This window comes from Myripristis murdjan, chromosome 6 (assembly GCF_902150065.1).
Source record: "Myripristis murdjan chromosome 6, fMyrMur1.1, whole genome shotgun sequence".
NCBI lineage: Eukaryota > Metazoa > Chordata > Actinopteri > Holocentriformes > Holocentridae > Myripristis > Myripristis murdjan.
In genome coordinates, this window is record NC_043985.1 from 14,859,681 (window position 1) to 14,878,812 (window position 19,132).

Consider the following 19,132-nt stretch of genomic DNA (forward strand, 5'->3'; position numbering starts at 1 on the left):
TGCAGTTTGTTTTTACAAAAAAGAAAAAACACCTGAAGTTTGTGGCCTGGTTTCACAGATAATACCATTTTTGTTAAGAAGTTAAGGTCGTGCTTTCTGGTTCAAAGGTAAGCTTTGACACTTGTCATTTTTTGCTGGTTTGTAGCTCCTGTATTTCGCAACACGTGTTTTTTTATTATTATTATTTTACATGTTGAGTTGGATTATATAGTTACATTCAGCCTCTCAAGCTCAGCACCGAGCTCTAGGCTAACCTTAGTTTGTGCAAATATTGACATTAGCTTGATTATACAGATTCATTAAACCTACAATGCCTACACGTGTGTTGTCTTCGGAATTAGCTACTAAAATAAACAAAACAGAGGGAAACTACAGTTTGTGGAAAGTTGGAATAAAATTGCCATTCAGACTAATCCATATATAGTTAATTATTATTCATTATTGGTCCAATGGTAGACCTGGTCCAGTGTAATGGAAACGTCACACAATACTCGGTAACCGTAGAGTCCCATAATAGCCCTGTCAGTTTATTGTGTGTCTCATTTTAGTGCAGTTTTAAGCGTAGAAACTCTATCTATGGGGAGACAGCAGTGCTTGTGAATCCTGTCATCAGTTCATCCATAGCTGTGGACAGACATGGTGTGTATGCGTGTGTGCGTGTGTGGGGGGTGCTAGCTCCAGTTACCTCTCAGCTCTGGTCCCAAAGATTTTTTCCAATGCCTCAGACAGCATCCGGCCGTCAATTACAGTACGTGTTCAGTGTCTTTCCAGAGGTGATACTGAACCATAACACCCTCCTCCATTTAGTCCTGCAGGGTTTGTTTACTCCCTTGTTTCCAGTCATCATAAATATATGATGTATGAAGGTATAAAATCAAATACACTTTCAAATTAAGTGTAACTCAGTTTTTACTGGCAGTCCTTGAAGTAGGAGAAAATTTGTCTTTTTGGGCTTGAAATATTAGAATGCATTGGGTTCCTGTGTCAGGGCTGTCTGTTTGTTTGCAATAGGATGAGAGATGTGTCCTCTAATTCGTGCACTTGACTTTTCCACGGATCTGGCTGTGACCCTACAGAAAAATACACAGAAAAAAGGAAGGATGGCAAGCTGCAAGGCAGTCATCCAGCAACTGACCACGGCTTCAGTCATTATGCAGTCGGTCTAATTCTTGACTGGTTGCATGCTGATTATGCCTCTATGATACATCACATTCTGTAAGAGAAAGTCTTACAAGGTTGAGATTTGCTGCAGGCTGGTGAATACAATGTTTTCTTCCTCAAAATGGTGGCAGTGGGCCAAGCAGTGTTGTCGTAGCCACTTTCCATATCCCCTCTCTGCAATATCTTTATCCAGCTGTATGTCAAAACAGACAGGTCTGACAAGCATCAAAGACAACACAACAGGATGCTCTTATTACTGTAGAAAATCCTCAGGAAAAGCTATGGGAAATGATCTTGTGTGCTGATATCTGTCACGTTTTCCGGAGTATGAGTCGGATCTGGGGATATTCGCCTGTTATGCTTGTATTATGTGCACAGGTCATATTGTCACAGTGTAATAGCCTATAGCCATTTGCAACAGTGCATAGATGTCACTACAAATCCTCACTCACAAATTCACAGTGGTAATCCCCTTTGTTTCCCTCCTCCCATCTCAGTGTAACATTAATAGCATGGGATATCCATGCTACTATAGGTTTGTAGTGGTTACAGCAGGAAGCAGGGCAGTCACTTAAGCACAACTTACAGCACTAATCAGCAGATGTTGTCTCGACAAAACAGGCCTGTGATCATCCTGTGGCCATAGTTCAACAGCAATACAGTGTGGATAACTGCTGTTAGTATTTACTACAGTCTAGACTGATGACGGAGTAAGGGTTGCTGACATTTTTTGAGTGACAGTGCCTAAATGAGTTACAGTAACAGACCTTTGTTAAAGAGTAGTCGCTCATAAATACTAATGGTTTTTGCCCCAGTTTGCTGCATCAGAACAATTTAGATTAAGGATGACACTTATAGCATAGCACATTAAATTGACTTTTAATCATTTTCCAGTGATTTCCTGCACTTTTTAACTTCTTGTTTTATGGTCCCATGTAGCAATCTTCACTCATCTGGAACTACACTAAACACTGAGAAATATTTAGCAACACCAACTGGGTGCCCTGGTGGTGGGATGCCCTAGGTTTTCATCTAGCCTGTGACCTTTATTGCATGTCATCACCCTTTCCCTTCCCCATCTTTCCTGCCTTTCTTCACTGTAATAATGCAGAAATACCATAAAATCGTATAATAAAAAGAAATTCAGTTGACCTTGGTGAAAAGATTTAGTGCTGTCTGAAAAAGTTTTAGTCTGGTAGAGCTAAGTGACAACAGTTGCAAAGTGTCATAGGGGGTTCAGCAAACTTAATATAGTAGGTCAGAGTCCTGTAGTTTTTCGTGACGGACTCTAAGGTTACAAGGTTCGTGCTAGTACAGGGCAGGGCTTAGTGTTGATCATTCTATCTCCATTACTCATCTGACTTCCTCCACTACAGGTCTGGACACTCATGTAGCCCTGCAGAGAGACCTCTTGTCTGTGGCCGGTGGCCAACCATGCCTAGCTAGGTGCTCTGTCCTTTTGTGCTCTTCACGGCTACCTGAACCTGGACTGTAACTTCCAGGACATCTTAGGCCTCAAAATATCCATTGGCCTCATCTGAAGTGGACCATCCAACGGGGAATCATGGGTGAAAGACGGGCGCGCTCCTTCCACATGACATGCCACATGCACCGTGACTATGGCAGCAGGCTGGGTAGCTCCATTATGACTTGTGGCCCCAATGGGTATGCCAGCACCAGCCTGAGCATGGAGCAGGACCTGGGGGAGGACGCTGACCAGGCAACCTCCACAGACACCACCACTACCAGCAGCAAGGCTCCTGCAGCTGACAGAAGCCACTACTCTCCTGTTTCACTGGAACTGGACCCCGCAGCGGTGAATAATGGATCAGGCATTCCCTGCCGCTCACCGGTGGACACAAAGGACCCAGCGCTGCAGATCGCCCAGAGCCAGCCCTCTATCACTGCTCCCCTGCCGCCTCTCCCTCGTTCGAGCTGGCTGCACCACCATCAGAAGGAATTCCAGAGCCCCTACATCAAGACTAGCATGCAGGGGGATGTCTACAACTTCCTAGAGAGACCTGCTGGACTGAAATGCTTCCTCTACCACTTCCTGGTGTGAGTACCTCTGTGGTTCTGCCTGTGGTCACTTCAATATTGAATGCAGCTTAGTTAAGCTGCTGTGTTGAATGCTTAGACGCTCGTATAGTTATCCGAAGAGTTTGATACGCTTGTCTGAGGTTCTAAAGGCTGAATTACTGAAAACAATTTTAAAAGCTAATTTATAGGAGCAATCAGGAGAACTCAAGGGGATTAATTTCCCTAGGATGCAATCCAAAGTTAAGCTTTTCAGCTCTAAATTCTAAAGGGCTATTAAAGGCTTTTCTGTTTATATCAGGTATGTGCAAACTTTGGGGAACTGAATAAACCCTAAATTCAATTAGACAATATTATTTATTTATTTATTTATTTGTAATGTAATAGCATTTGTGATTACTTTCTCTTTGGAAAGTATTCTATAAATTATATAGAGTAAATTTTTTATATGAAATCAAAGTCATTTAATGGTTTAATGACCTGAGTGTCTGACTCAGACTATGCCAGATCATTGTGGTGTCCATGTGTTGGCTCCTTTCCCCATCTCGTTAATTACATCTAGTGCTGCTCCCAACAGTATTAGGTTCTGGCTCCCAGTAACAAAAGGAGGGGTGTCTGTGGCCAGCTGGTTATCTGGGAGTGTTTTCAGATAGCCCAGCAGAAGGAGGTCAACCACACCTCTGGCCCTGTTGGGCCTGCTCTGTTCTGCTCCGATTTCTGCCTCGATTTCATTTGTGCCATACTGCTGGCTTTACTGTCAGCAATTAGCAGCCTCATGCATGAAACATGGAGCTGCCTGCCTGCTAACCTGACCTGAGCACTAACTTACAGTTACAACAGTTATAACATATATTATTATTTACCTTAATTTACTTTGCTTAATATTCCAGTTCAAAATATTATCAACAGTTATTAACAGTTTTTCCCCTTCAGTTTTAATAGGCTGTTAAGTGATGAATCTGGTGTGTATTGTCAGTGACATGACAGGATGTTTGGAACGGAGCATGTAGCTGATTTTGAGTGTTGAGTTGGCTCAGGTGAATTTTCCAACTATGTGTCAAGTAGGCGATGGAATAATAAATCAATTATGCAATATATCGCATATCGCAATATACTTTACGGATGCACTTGTGTCAAGTATCGATATTTGAGTTTTCAACTGATTTCGTACAGATAGCATATTTTAATTACTGTGAAGTGCATTGTTCCCTGCCTGTAGGCATTTGAACCGGACTTTCTGTTGTGTACATGTATGTACAGTATGCATATTAAACATAGTAAACACTGAAAAACATGATTGATTCCTGCCCATTGAAAAACTGTTTTGCTCTTTCCACAATATTTTTTCTTCTTCAGTCACAGATATAATATGTTATAGCTAATTATCTTACGATAAGAAGAATTTCCTGTAACATGATACCATCGTTATCAGGTATAAAATATTGTGATAATATCGAATTGCAGTACTTGGTTGTGACCCAGCAACTTGCTAGTCATTAAAAAATGCCTAATGTAAGTAATTTATCAGTGAATATGTAAGGAAGTGTGAAATCAGTCCCCCCTGAAGATCACCATTGTGTTTTTTTCCTCTGTTTTAAATTTAGGCCTATACTAATTGACACTGATTGCGATTTCTCTTTTAAGCAGAGTATTTTTAAACTGGCTCATTCAATTTGATAGCAATTCAACCTCATAAAATTCAGGTTACTGTTTGGCAAAAGTAGAAACAAAAATTTGAGCAATCACCCTCATAAATTTTTAGGGCAAAAAAATACATCCCAGTGACTAAAGGCTCCACTTAAATCTGACTTGAACTTTAGGATCTTTGATCTGGTACATTGATTTATTATGTGTATGCCAGTTTTTAATGTCACAACAAGTCCTGAGGCTGTTCAATCATAAGGCCTCCTTTACATTCTGCTTTCATTTAACTAAAGTTAAAATGGAGTTGAATGAAAAGCTTATGAGTATCAATGTTTATTTTAACCAAATACCAGGTTCAGGAGGACCCTGCGTTTGTGGGAAATGATCACTGGACTGCCAGCTTATGAAATTCTAGTGCCTGGCCCTCTTCATCATCTTCTATCATCCTGCCTTTTTTTCAGCCACTACATATGCTGCATCAGGCCTCAGTTAATTAGCCTGCTACTTACTCAGTTATTCAAAGTCTCTTAGATCAAACTAGCAGATCAAATTATTAGAAATGATTATGTTTAATATTTAGTTACACAGATGGCAGGCTTTTTCAGTGCTTCTGTAATCAATTTCAGCTCTGGCTGTGTAAGAGTGTGCCTGAAAAGAAGTCGAATTAGACCACTTTACAAAAATATAGCTCTTTTCTGCTATATGTGCGTCTGTTTTGTGTGCGATGCATGGCTGATAATCCCTGCCAGCAGTAATTGAGGCTCTAATGTTCTCTTCTCACAGAGGAGAGAGAACCCGAGCCTGTCCCTCGTTCAATATTAAACCCTTCTGACTGATCCCCGCTGACACGCCTTTAAGTAACTCTTACTTGTCGATGGCTATCGCTTCTGGCCGTCTATTCTCCTGTCCTCTTTAGGGATTGGCAGGGGAGAAGGGTTGCATAAAGGGCCATGCGCAGCACCATGACAGTCTAATAGGCTACCTGTAACAGGCCTGCTCTTCATCAGGATACACATACACACATACGCATCACTGTCACACACACAAGTGCTTGTGTTTCAGTGTGTTCTGTTCCGTTCATCACTACTCTTATCAGGCCAAAGAGAGGGCCATCTCTTCAACTACCATAGGTTTAGTAGCATTAGGATGGACACACGCGCACACACAGACACACACGCTCACAAAATTACACTATCAGATGTTAACATGTAAATGGATTTTAGGTATTATTGCAAGCCACAAAAACAGTCAAGCAGGTATGAGGGGAAATTCTTGAGGCAGGCATATTCATTCATTCATTCATTCATCTTCTAAACCGCTTATCCTCACAAGGGTTGCGGGGGGTTGCTGGAGCCTATCCCAGCGCACATCGGGCAGAAGGCAGGCAGGCATATTAAAAAAACAAAACAAAACAAAAACAAAAAGGACACAAACAGGACCTGCGGTATAAGGCGATAGATAAACAGTGAACACGTGGCAGAAACAATACAATACACAGCAGGGACCTTGTGATCTCCCAGTTCTGGATTGGATGGAAAGGTATGGGATACCTCAGGGCTTTAAATGAATAATTAATTTGTAACAAACATACATGAAAAATTGAATAAATAATTCAAATGTGAAAAAGAAGAGACAGTTTCATCTCAGGTTTTATAGAATCTTTTATGCTGCTGTGGTCAGAGCTGAACCTCCAAACCAGTGTATCATATTGACATAGACTGGACCGTATCTGATATTTATTTAATAGAAGGCAAACTGATCTATGGGTGTAACCCTAGTACAGACCAAACACAAATGCGTGTCAACACATGCACCATGCAAATGAGAAAATAGAATTAGTCTAGAGTGGGTAGAAATCCCTTGGACACGCCACAGTGTACATGAACATGTGTCTGAAAAGAGTCTTATGCAATGGTGTGCAGTCACCAGCACGACAACCTGGTGCAATGATCCTCTTCACGTTTGTGCCACTCCCTCTGAATTTTTTACATAACCAAAGTGAATAAACATTTGTTTCCCCATGATTCCTAAATACCCTTCTCAGACTGCAGGCAGATTACAACCATATTTCTCAGTCCTCTTATCTGTCAAGTCTGACAGTTCACTTTCTTACAACATGTTGAAGTGGCGCTGACGTTTTATGTCTGACCTGCATTTGAGCAAAAACCTTTGAGTTCATCCAATGGGAGAAAGGGAGCTCAGCACTTAAATCATTCAAAACTGATCCTTAATTTTGTCATTGAAACTTTCTGATGAAGGCCTTTTTGATACCATAAATAATAATGCCACAACTGTACCATCTTGCACCAGTGCATCCCTGTGAACATGCTGTGGACCTGGACCACTTGATTCTGTCCTATGTTTCTATATCTGGATTATTGAGTTGGCTATAGTGGAACCTCAGTTTCAAGACTTTCTTTTCCAGCTACTTGGCAAGGTCAGGAGAAGGAGCTCTTGTAGGATATCTTCTTACAAGAGATTACTGTAGTGTCTTTCATTCATTTCAAGTCTTTAATTTCTCAGTAGCAGCCCTCATAACATGAAATGTTTTTGTTGCTATTTTCCCCTACAGTCAGAGTTTGATTCCCACATTCGATATCAGTGCAAAAAATGGGAATACTTTTTAAAGGATAATAGACAACTCATAACACTGATCAATTGATTGATTGAATTCAATTCTCTTACACAATTCTTCTGTCACATCTGGCCGGCCAAAGCTTCCCATCTGGCCCCCAGAATATTCATGAAGTCTGAAAATGTGAGGAGGAAAAAAATACGTTCTGGTATTCAGCATATCTAGTGCTTTTTTCGTGCTATGTTGAAGCAACACCAAAAAATATGAGATGGAAATAATTTTATTACGAATTATTTATCGTCCCCAAATATGTGCATTCAATCTGTATTATTAGTTCCCCTCAAGTAGCCACACAACTCGATGCAGGAGTCAGGCCTAACTCACTCACTCATGTCGCTGGTTGTGCACTGAATAGCAGTAGCCAAGGACAGGTGAAGCTGACACCAATTCCTGTCTTTTATGAATGGAAGACGGCTTGTGCCGTATTCATGTAAACATGGGGACAATGTTTTCCACCAGTCAGACACTGCATAATAGCATCAGAACCACTTAAAGTTGATTAATATTTCCTGCCAATCAGGTCTCCATTTTGCAATTCCAATAAATTTTCGAATTTCCAGATTTGAACCATCACCCCTCACTGAACTGCCTCTGTGGCAGAGGTCTGCACTCTACTGACAGCATTTTCTAGTAACGTATCTTATATTATTTTTGATTTCCTATTTTTTAGGCCTCTGTTCACACTCTGTTCAGACTAATAAAAATAACATTAGTTTATAAGGAAGTGAAAATATTAAACACTAGTGGGTTAATTAGACCTAAATAAATTAAAAATTTGTTACTCGAAAGTCCGACCTCCACAGTATCTGCTTGGAAAAATTCTGGCCCTTGGACAAATGTAGTTGATGACCCCTGACCTAGAGGGTCAAATGGATGCTAAATCTGACATAGGAGGTGTGGAGGTGAATGGCAGTGAATGTTATGTTTATGATCACCCTCCCACCCTTTTCTCTGTCCATTCATCTTGCCCTCCCACCTGTTTGGAGATTTTTTTTTTTTTCCAAGTATTTGGTGGACAAGATGATAGCTAAGCCAGGATGGAATATCCATGTTTGTGACCAATGGCTGATGTGGTGTAATCCACCCTAAGCTTTTCCATGGATGGGATGGGGAGGAGAGGGGGGCAGTGGTGAGGGTTGTGGAGGGCTACTGTCTCTCAGACCAGGCTGGCTAGATATGATGGCCAGGGTAATGTTCCTACAGTTGGCCACTAGTTTACAGTGCTTGTGAAAAGCAGAGTTCAGCATGAAACCCAGCGGATCATATCTTTTTCATTGCATGTCAAAGATGCAGTAAATGCACTATATACAAGTTATGCACGTGCATAAAATGCATGTGCTACATCTTTCTCTTATATTTTTATCTTTTCTAAAATTCATATTATATGAACCTGTGTAGCTGTCAAGAAAGTATGCAGAAGTTTCCTCACAGATGTGCAAGTCTGTACATCCAAGCCCAACTTTTAGTTTGTGGTAAATCTAATCATTATTCAGCAGCAACCTAAATTTGTCATTCTGATACATTTTAGAGGAACTTGAGTTGAAACACATTGTACAAACATTTCCGCTACTTTTTGTAAACAAGGCGATGTCTTCAGATTAAGATATCAAATGTGTAATGCTTATGATTTCCGTCAAGATGATAGAGAAGGTAAAGAACCATGAAATGACAGTTGACCATGACGTTTCACTGCCAAATCCAATTGGTTTGATGCACTTGAGAAACAATTGACTTGATTTTTTTTTTGTCACGTACTGCTTGCCATGTAGATCAGTGTGTCATTTAGATAAGGGCCCTGCCTGTGCTGAATCTTTTGTGCCATGGGACCATGAGTTTTACAAATGTTGCAGTTGTCATATTATTTTATAGAGGTTTGTTTGAAACCTATATTACTGCTCACCCACATGAATTTTTAGGCCCAATTTAACAAATCCGCCAACCTCATTTGCGTATCAGCTCCTGCTGACAAGGAGTTTCAGAATTAGAAACAGAGTCGGTAATTCTTCTTTGATCCCAGGGGAAAATTGGTTTTTTTGCTCATTTAAAAATCAAGCAGTTTTGTGGCATATCCACACATATATAGCTCTGTTTTCCTTATGTATTAAATTGGCTCAGATGGGGTTAATGTGACAGCAGCCTACATAAGCTTGCACCTTTCACTGCTGCTGCAGGGAGTTCACATATCACTTCTTCAAAGATGTAGCAGGCATGTTGCAGGCATTGGTGTAGACGTAGCCGGCATTGGTGGATACAGATTTCGATACATGAAATAGGTGTTTCAGGATCTTTTGTTGGGATCTCTTGCTATGTGGTTTTATCCATCTGGATCTTATCTCAGCTGCAGGTTGGATGCCTGACTTTGATGGAACTTTATGGTGGTGCTATTAAAGGCCTCTGCCTCCTCAGGGAGGGGCTTTTTTTTTCTTAAAGGTTAAAAGGTCATTACAGTAGTCTATGTGTGAGGAGATAAAAGCATATATGATGTTCTCAGTGTCTTTAAATTCAGAACTGATGCTTGCAATGATCCTTATTCAATAAAAACATGACTGGACTGGCCTTGTAATGTGGTGTTCAAACAGGACTTAAGATTTATTGCAACAGATTTAGTGTTCTGTGTCAAAGAACCAAAAAATGTGACTGCATTTATGCTGAGAGCCAGAAAGAAGGATTTCAGTTTCATCAGAGCTAAGATGAAGACAATTGATTGACATCCTGTTTTTCACATTGGCTCAAGTGGTGATCCCAGCATACTTGGGTCAGTAGATTTACTGGAAATTATTGGGTTTCATCACAGTAACAATAAAAAGATAGTCATTATGACAAATGCATTATACATGTTTGATGCTAATAATGTTTACTCCATTTTTAGATGAAGAAAAATGAACAATGCAGCAACTTCGCTGTACGCTGTAGCTTACATGTAAAGCCTAAGACATGTTTGAAATCTGATTGGCTGTTTCTGGTAATGTATTTAATATCTTCGATGTCCACTTATTGTATAATAACCAAACAATTTATATATTGTGTTTTCGGTTTCATGGTTACAATCTGGTAAATGGCACCAAATACGTCAGCATGCAGACGCCAGATTGACTGTTGCTATGTAGAAGATGCCAGCTGAAGCCACAAAACATATTGAGAAATTTTCAGTCTTTATTCATATTGTATTCCAGATCAGTGGTTGCAATCAAGAAAAAAAACAAAACAAAATGAAACAAAACAAAAAAAAACACTGCACCAAAGCCACTGAAGTGATTCAAGCATTTATGTATAAATTCCACTCAAAGCTACAAAGCTCAACTGCATCAGTGCAGCTACAGAATTTCAACCTTGGTGATTGGATGTTACCTGAGGCAATGCACTGGATTTTGTAGTTGACTTATCTCCTAAAGTTGTTATGGACACAGTCTTGTACCTTTGGTTTTTCAGTGAACCTGAATAATTTCACCCAGTCGTTATTAGCTATGTAGTGATGATTCAGCAAAGAGAGTTTCATGCCCATCGAAGTGTTGGAAGTGCTCAAAAAGGCCGTCACATACACACTCATTTGTAAAAACTGATGGGATTTTTACTTCCAAAGCCTTGGCCTCCCAATGTAACCCCAACATGTGTGTGTGAGTGAATAGACACGGCTTGATACCAAGGTGGCTAGTTTTTTTTTTTTTTTTTTTTTTTTTCTATCTGACATGCACATTCATCTCCATTTTCTAGCTTCTTTGCTTCGCAGTGATAGTACACATCTGAGACATGTTAGCTGTCAGATGTTTTGTGCGTAACATCCCAGCTGTAGTGCTATATACATTTAGGCTTATCTACTTACTTGTTACATAAGATTCCTCATTATTAGATACTTTAATTAGAGCCTCCTCATTTGGAAAAAGCTCTTGTTATTCCCTTGGAAATTATGCTGAGAGCCATTAATGGATTTTTTTTCCTGCATGGACACTATGGCGAAATCAGTGAGCTAGAGCTGGTGATTATGACTGACCATCAGCACCATCACGCCAATATGCTACTTCCTCTTTGATTGTCCATACTCAGAACTCAATATAGGTTTGTGCGCATGCACTACTCTGCAAGTGTGGACACATCCTGTCAGTGTCACCCACACAGAGATGACACTGTCCCCTTTACCTGTGTTTAGGTAAGGCTTCCTGAGCTTATACAGCCTGTGTGTCACAGAGGGTTTGGTGTAGTGCTGCACTCTGTACTTATTTTGGTGATGCTGGACGGATCTACAGTCAATAATACTGGCTAAAGCCCCAGCTGTTTTGTTTTAATCAGATCCCAGGGGTTTTGGCCTGACTGAATAAGGTTGACTAATGGTTGTGAATGACCCAGCCTGGTCCGCAGCAAACACCTCCCTGTGGTGTCAGTGCGGAAAGCTTTGGGATATTACATTAGGAGAATACTATCTCACTCCGTCTAGCTACCATCTGTATCCAGCCTGATTAAATAAGTACACCATTTGAAACATTGCAATCATGTTTTTCCATGGTGGATTTGGTCAGGGTTTGTATTTTTATTATTTTTTTTCAATCTTGGGGAATTTTTATGGGTCAAGAGAAACTGGTGGCTTATAAACTCTAAACCATGACAACTTCAAGTACGAGAGATTTCTTAAAATTTTTTACGCCACAGGCTTTAAGCTCATAAGATTTTGAAGATCAGCCCATAATGTAGATCTGTCTGTCAAGAGCAAGTACTATATGTCATTATAACTAAAAATATCACTTTTAAGTCCAAATAACAACAATGGTACGTAACTGACCCATTTTAGCTCTAACTCTGACCTCTGCTAAATTAGAGCCGTTCTCTGTATTCCTTATATCTTGGTTCACTATACCGATCTCAAAATAATCTGAAAATCTGCAGTAATAAAAGATTTCTAGAGTCCTTGATAAATATCAGCTAATAAACACATGTGCTTTGTAGATATTAAGGCTATATTATGCAGATATGACTGTTGTAGAGTCCCACTTTTTCCTGCAAGCTTGTTGAACTCCTGCTGCACCATGACTCTGTCCCCAAGAGGAAGTGTTAGGAAAGATTCACTTTTCAGCCATGCAAAGTTGCAAGGAATGGTTTGGTTTGTGTTACCATGGATTTACAATATACGTATGTCTACTGCAGTATAATAGTGACCAAAGTGGCCACAACCCTGTGTTGGATGGCCTGCCTTGGGTGTTTTTTGGGCAGGTTTCAGGCTGCTGTCGTGTGAAATCCCAAGGATATTGCAGTGCTCTTTTACTACACCAAATCAAATGACATAGTTACATGCTCTGAAAGAAAACACTCAGATTAAATGACCCCATCCATGACCGACATGACTGGCATCATTTTTCGGCTAATCCCAATAAAATGATATCATGTCAAAACAAGGGAAATGGGTTTTGGGATGTTTTTACCTACCATAGTCTTTTCCTGCCCTCTGACTGCCCACTTGATAATGCCCTGATAATATTGTTACCTGAGATGCTTGCTCCAGTAATAACACAATATCCTCTTTTCCATTTGCAAGATTCAGCAGTGGGAAACATTCACTGTACCCAAAAAGCATGACATAGAGCACTGAGGATTTTGAGATTATGGAGCAGCTCATTTCTCTTTATGATTTTGGCCATATGTGTGGTAATCCAAATTGAAACCATTAATGGTTTCTTGTCATTAATGGATGCTTGGTTCAAATCCCTCATTACCCAAATATTACTATGTATATACATGTGTCCCTTCCTTGTATGAATTTGTCCTACATTGGGAATGTAGAGTATCAATACTTTTCATATCCCTGCAAGACTCCAGGCCTCGTCTCTGCCCTGAGGATTTTTGTTTTCGTAATGGAGCAACAGCAACAGGTCTTTGAGGCTACCATCCAGCAGTATTCAACACAGATTTGTTGCTTGTAAATTGTTGTGGGGCATGCAGTATGTACTGTAAAGCGTTGGTGAAGTAAATTCAGAAACAGTTTGGCTCACTTGCATAGTTTAACCCTTGAACTCTGACTTAAATTTCCCCCGAAATAGCTAGATAGAATCTTTATTGTCATTGTAAATAAAAAATACAACAAAACTTGGTTTATTAGCAGTCCCTCTTTTTTAGCAGCTTGCAGCATGTAGTTTAATAGGCAGACATTTCTAAGTGCATATACTAGCTTCAATGTTACAGTTTTTTTTTCTCATATGACTATTTTAGATACATATTTTCTGTATCTGATGGTTGCAATGTGTCATTGAGGCTGCATCGATTCCCAGTAGAATTTTAAATGAAGTTGTCTGGATTTGAACAGAGCTCTGCTGTGCAGCAATGACTAACACATCTGTGGGAGTGGCAGAGTTTAAGAAGTTAAGTCAATAATTTTAAGTTAAATTCCACTTTATTGTTAACCTTAACTCGTGTTAGGCCTGCCAAAGGAGTTACACTGAACAGGAGGACTGTTTTTACATTGTTGTTTAGGACAACTTTTACTACTTCTACAACTGGTCCAAACCTTAGTTATTAGTGTTGTGATCAAACTTGTCTTTCTTTTACTTTCTGTTGAGTTGTTTGCATTTAGTGCAAAAGTGGACTCGACAAAGATGGATGGGCACTAGACCATTTTTTTTTTTTTTCATACAGATCTCAAAGTCTTCATTCCCATTTGTCAAAGGCCCTAAATCTGAGCGGGTGATGTAACCACAGCCAAGACAATTGTCAATAATTTAGTCTGACAGTAACATTACAATCTAATGTTTTTGCATCTTATGTGCTGCTTAGAGAGTGAAAGAGGGGGAAATGGAAAGTGAGAGAGAGAGAGAGAGAGAGTGTGTGGGTCTGTGTACAGTATGTTCAAGTACATGTGCATGTGTGTGTGTCATGGGTGGGAATGTGGTAGTGTGCTGTAATCCTTGCAGAGGAAAATCACTGTCCCATCTGGCCCATGTGTCATACTTTGTGTGTGAGGAAATCCTCCTTCAGGAGTCTCACCCATTATCCCGACCAACTCCTAGCCATCCTACTTCCCCCACCTCACCCTCCCTTATCTACTGTACCTCACGCATCTACCAAAGCACCGACAGAGAGCATGATCCTTGAAGTGCAATACATCTTATATTCCTTCCATTAATCCACATGGATCAAACAGGCAGACGGTGTTCACATGGGCGTTTCATTAACGACTATTGATTAGGACTATTTTAAATTAGCTTTATAATATGTCATGGAGCACTCACTGATTCCAAAAGTTGCAAGCATTTCCTATTTGATGGCATATATAAGTTCATACTTTATTTTATATATTACACAAACAATAATAAACAGCAAACACTTACATAATCCTTTTAGCATATGGCATGTCTGCCAGCTTGTAAAACACATCAGCATAATGCACCCAGCTGTGTTTCTCAGTGACGTTATGTTTTTAAAGTGAGCTATCAAAGCACACACACACACACACACACACACACACACACACACACACACACACTGATAGTATGTCATATTAAAGCACTTAAATGATCGGTTGCAAGGATTATATTTATGATGGTGAAAACACAGAACAGATTCTCTTGCTATAGTATGTTGTTTCCAATTCCACTGGATCAGACAAAGACAAATCAAAGCCCTGATCCTGAGCCTCATGAAAAGTTAAAATCAAATACATGAATGTACAGTAAGTGATATGTAGTCGTGACTGACTGCCCCTGTGAATCTTATGTCCCTCCCTACAGCTTCCTCATGGTCCTGGTATGTCTAATCTTCAGTGTCCTGTCCACTATAGAGCAATATGCGGACTTTGCCACTGGAACGCTCTTCTGGATGGTGAGTAATTTTGCTTTATTGAAACATCCCAAACATCCACAGAATCTGCATATCAACTGATTGAAGAAAAAAAAACACTTTAAATGTTCAGTATAGAAGCCTACATTGTGAGCAATTTAGCAACAGTAAAGAGAGATCATGTGGAGAGCTACTTGACAGTGTATGTATCTTATGGCCATGGCTATGTTCTGTTCTACATGCAGGTTTTAATGCACCAATGCACAAATACAGCACAGTCACAAAACAATAGGCATGTTTGTTTGTTCCTTGGCCTTAAGAACTGCAAGTCTGTTAAGTGCCATATTTTCAAATAATGACTTTCCTCCACTGTGAAGTGCACTCAAGCATCTTACACAGCGCCCCCAGAATGTTTTACACAGAAAAAGGCTACATCAGTGAAGAAGTACTGGACCATGAAAGTAAAGCTTCTTCCTCAAATGGCTATTAAGAATCAATGCCTCATTAAAGATGTTTATGAATACAGATTACTCATTGAATATCACTGTAGAGTAATATCATACATTTAAATGTAGATTAGGTACATTTTCTGTAGATTGACAATGCATTCCTGCTCACTTGCACTTGCAAATGCACCTGTTCTCTTGGACTCCCCCTCATCTCTTTTAATTGAAACTCATGACTCACTATCATTGAACAGAGCAGATAATGTTGATAGGAACATTTTAGCATTCCTTAAAAAAATACCTACTGTCCATGCCTAAATTTACACCCATGAACCCATGAATAGCAGCAAGCAGCCGATGTTTTGTTTGTGTTATCACCACAGAAACGAGAGAAATGATTCAGTTGTAGTATTTATTAAATAGTTAAGAATTACTGTCAGTGTCCTCTTTGTGATGCACATACAGTGACTTTCTTTTACCGGCTAAGGAAACTGAAATCTATCTATCTATCTATATCTATCTATCTATCTATCTATCTATCTATCTATCTATCTATCTATCTATCTATCTATTTAATGTCGCTGGATTGTTATGGTTATGGATTCAGCTTCACTGCAGTACCTTCTGGTACCCACATGATGGAGATATAAGATCTTGACTGGGAGGGAGTCTAACCGCCATCTTATACTTCAGTCCAATGGATTTATAATACATTACACAGCGCAAAAAAGAGTGCAAATAATATGACATTAGCACCTGCGAATTGGTTTTGCTTTCATCCATTACAGCACCATGTTTGCATAGATTGTTTTTGGTATGGGTGGCCCCATTGTAACAAATGTACTTCACATTAACAATATTAATACCATGCTTTCCCCATTGCACTGTGCAGGAGCACAAATAAAATGCTTTAAGTTAGAACTGGAGCCAATGTTATAACATGTTGCCCTGACCTGGGTGAAACAGAGGGTTAGCAGAATTGTTTGGCTCCTTACAGACGTGTACATGCTGATGCTTGCTGGTAAATTGGCTTTGTGTGGCTTATTAGACCATTAAGGCTGCTAAGTGATGCAATAAATCTTGGACTTACTACAGGTAGAGAAAATTATGGCTGCTGTTTGGCAACTCTACAAAGAGCTTGCATCATTCGTCTCCTGCCAGCACACAGCGAATATAAATATATACACCGCTACTGCATACTCATCTTCACGCACACACACACACACACACGCACGCACGCACGCACGCACGCACGCACGCACACACACACACACACACACACACACACACACACCACCTCCTGAGTACTGGGGGCAATCAGAGGACAGAAGTGGACACCATGTTCTCTAAACTTTTGGCCAGTGCCCTCAGAGGATCTACTATCAGAGTTATTCATTTATTTACACCCAGCAGGAGCCAAACTCTCTCTCTCCTCTCTCTTTCTCTCTCGTTTCACCTTTCTCTCTGGTGTCACTGCACAAAACCAGCAGTGCTCTGGCTCATAAAGTTGTAGAGAGAGGTGAAAATGCCCCTTCATAAATTGAATTGTTCAATGTTTTTGGTGAATGAGAATAAATAATCCCTTACACTACATTACAGTGCTGTTTATGGTGTGTGTTGTGTGTGTGTGTGTGTGTGTCTGTGGGAGTGGTTTCTGTATGTGGTGTCACAGTGGCATGTATCAGTGGTAGTAGCTATACTTAGAAAGTTCAGGGTTAGCTGACATCCATGAATCACCGGCTGCTTGTTTTGGATGGCAGAGGGGACATTAGTCCTTGAGGATATTTGGCTTTCTAGGCAGCTGCCAAAGTAAAGCTAGCCAGGCTCAGCAGGACACACAAATACACACACACACACACACACACACACACACACACACACACACACACTCCCTCATCCCCTCTCCTTCCCTGGTCTTGCTCACACAAGAATCATACTCTTTATTATTTAACATTATTTAACATTTCATATATTTTGTAACAAATTCCAATATCAGAATTTGTTTTGAAGCACACATAATGACTGCCAACAAACAATACTGTTGCCTAGAGAACTATAGTTTCTCTGCATTGCTTTATCACATTGTGCACCAGTAGGTTGGATCTCCTGTGAAATCCAACTTGGCTGTGTTGCTTTATGTCAGAAAACAGGAAGAGGGCGCTGTCTCCTCCAATGCAAAGATGCTTAAAGCTGTCAGGGTTTCTCGCAATAGCAACTGGTGGAATGCTTGAAAGGCTGATGGAAAAATCACTTGCAACATTTTTATCCTCTTCGGTAAAGTGAAAGAGAAAACAGATGTGTGCAGACTGATTCACAACCACCGGGAGAGAAGGCGGGGCATGTGGCAACATCCTGTTTGTGACAGGAAGCAAGGGTTTATGGGAAGTATAAGTTCAATTTTGAGAGATATTTCCAATAATGGCAACAGTTGTGTGAAATAGATACTGATACTCTTGACTTATTTGTCAACCTATTTGGAATCACAGTTACTTTGTGCTGATGTAGAGATGTCATGTAGCACTTGTGGGATTAATAAAGTGTACTTACTTACTTACTTACTTACTTATAAAAGATCAGCAGGTCACATGACAACCATCACCAATCAAGAGCTCATTAGCAGCTGAGGTCACTCAGTCTGTCACTTGTTTTGTGTGTATGAGTACTGGAATAAAAAGAACCTTTAGTCTCAGTTACTAGAAGTGAACACTTGATGAATGCGGTGTTGGGCTAAGCTTACCAATATAAGTGGGTTTTTTTTAACTGTCAATGCAAAATCATAAAAATGTCTACTGTAAAAATCGCTGGAGAGAACTTAATAAAAGTCGCTTGCCAGCTTGGCAAATGCTGCATTTTCAAAAACATCTGTCTTTATACTGTCAGGTCAGGAGTGGAATACGCTTAACTTGCGATTGATTGATTCCACAGTTAATCTCATGGTGATTATTTCTTAAATTTAAAAAAAAAAAAAAAAAAAAAAAAAACCACAAAAAAGAAAAAAGAGAGATGTTACCAAATATCAAATATCTGAGGAGGCTTGTACGGTTTAAAAGGTTTGTAAGGCATTGTCTAAAAGCTATCAATAATATCAAGGTTATTATTAGCTTGGGTTTTGTACCATCTATGAGTTATATAAGCATGGCGAAGCCCAGGTAAATCCAAATGTAATGAATGGTTAGTATGTGAAAGTGTCTGTGTGTGTGTGTGTGTGTGTGTGTGTGTGTGCGCGCGGATGCGTGCATTTATATGTGCCTAACATTCCTTGGTTGTGGGACACGCAGATGAAGCAATCTAATCACATTTTCATCTGATACTGTAATTCCCAAGCAGCTCTGTGAATCAGCTTCATCCTCGTTTGGCTTGATGAGATTATCGGAACACAAACAGGCGGCTGTTTTCAGTAAACATCTAGTTGCCAGTATCTGATACAAAAAAAAACACCCCAACATCTGGGTGA

The 19,132-nt window shown here is 39.9% G+C and overlaps 1 protein-coding gene across 1 annotated transcript in view; it reads left to right on the plus strand.

Annotated features, from left to right (window-relative positions):
- Positions 1-2,725: 2,725 nt before the first annotated feature.
- kcnq1.2 (potassium voltage-gated channel, KQT-like subfamily, member 1.2) overlaps positions 2,726-19,132 on the plus strand; it is a 182,877-nt gene continuing 166,470 nt past the window's right edge. The window contains exons 1-2 of the mRNA XM_030052722.1: positions 2,726-3,219; positions 15,184-15,274. Of these exons, the coding sequence (XP_029908582.1) occupies positions 2,726-3,219; positions 15,184-15,274 (585 nt within the window). The remainder of the gene's footprint in view (positions 3,220-15,183; positions 15,275-19,132) is intronic.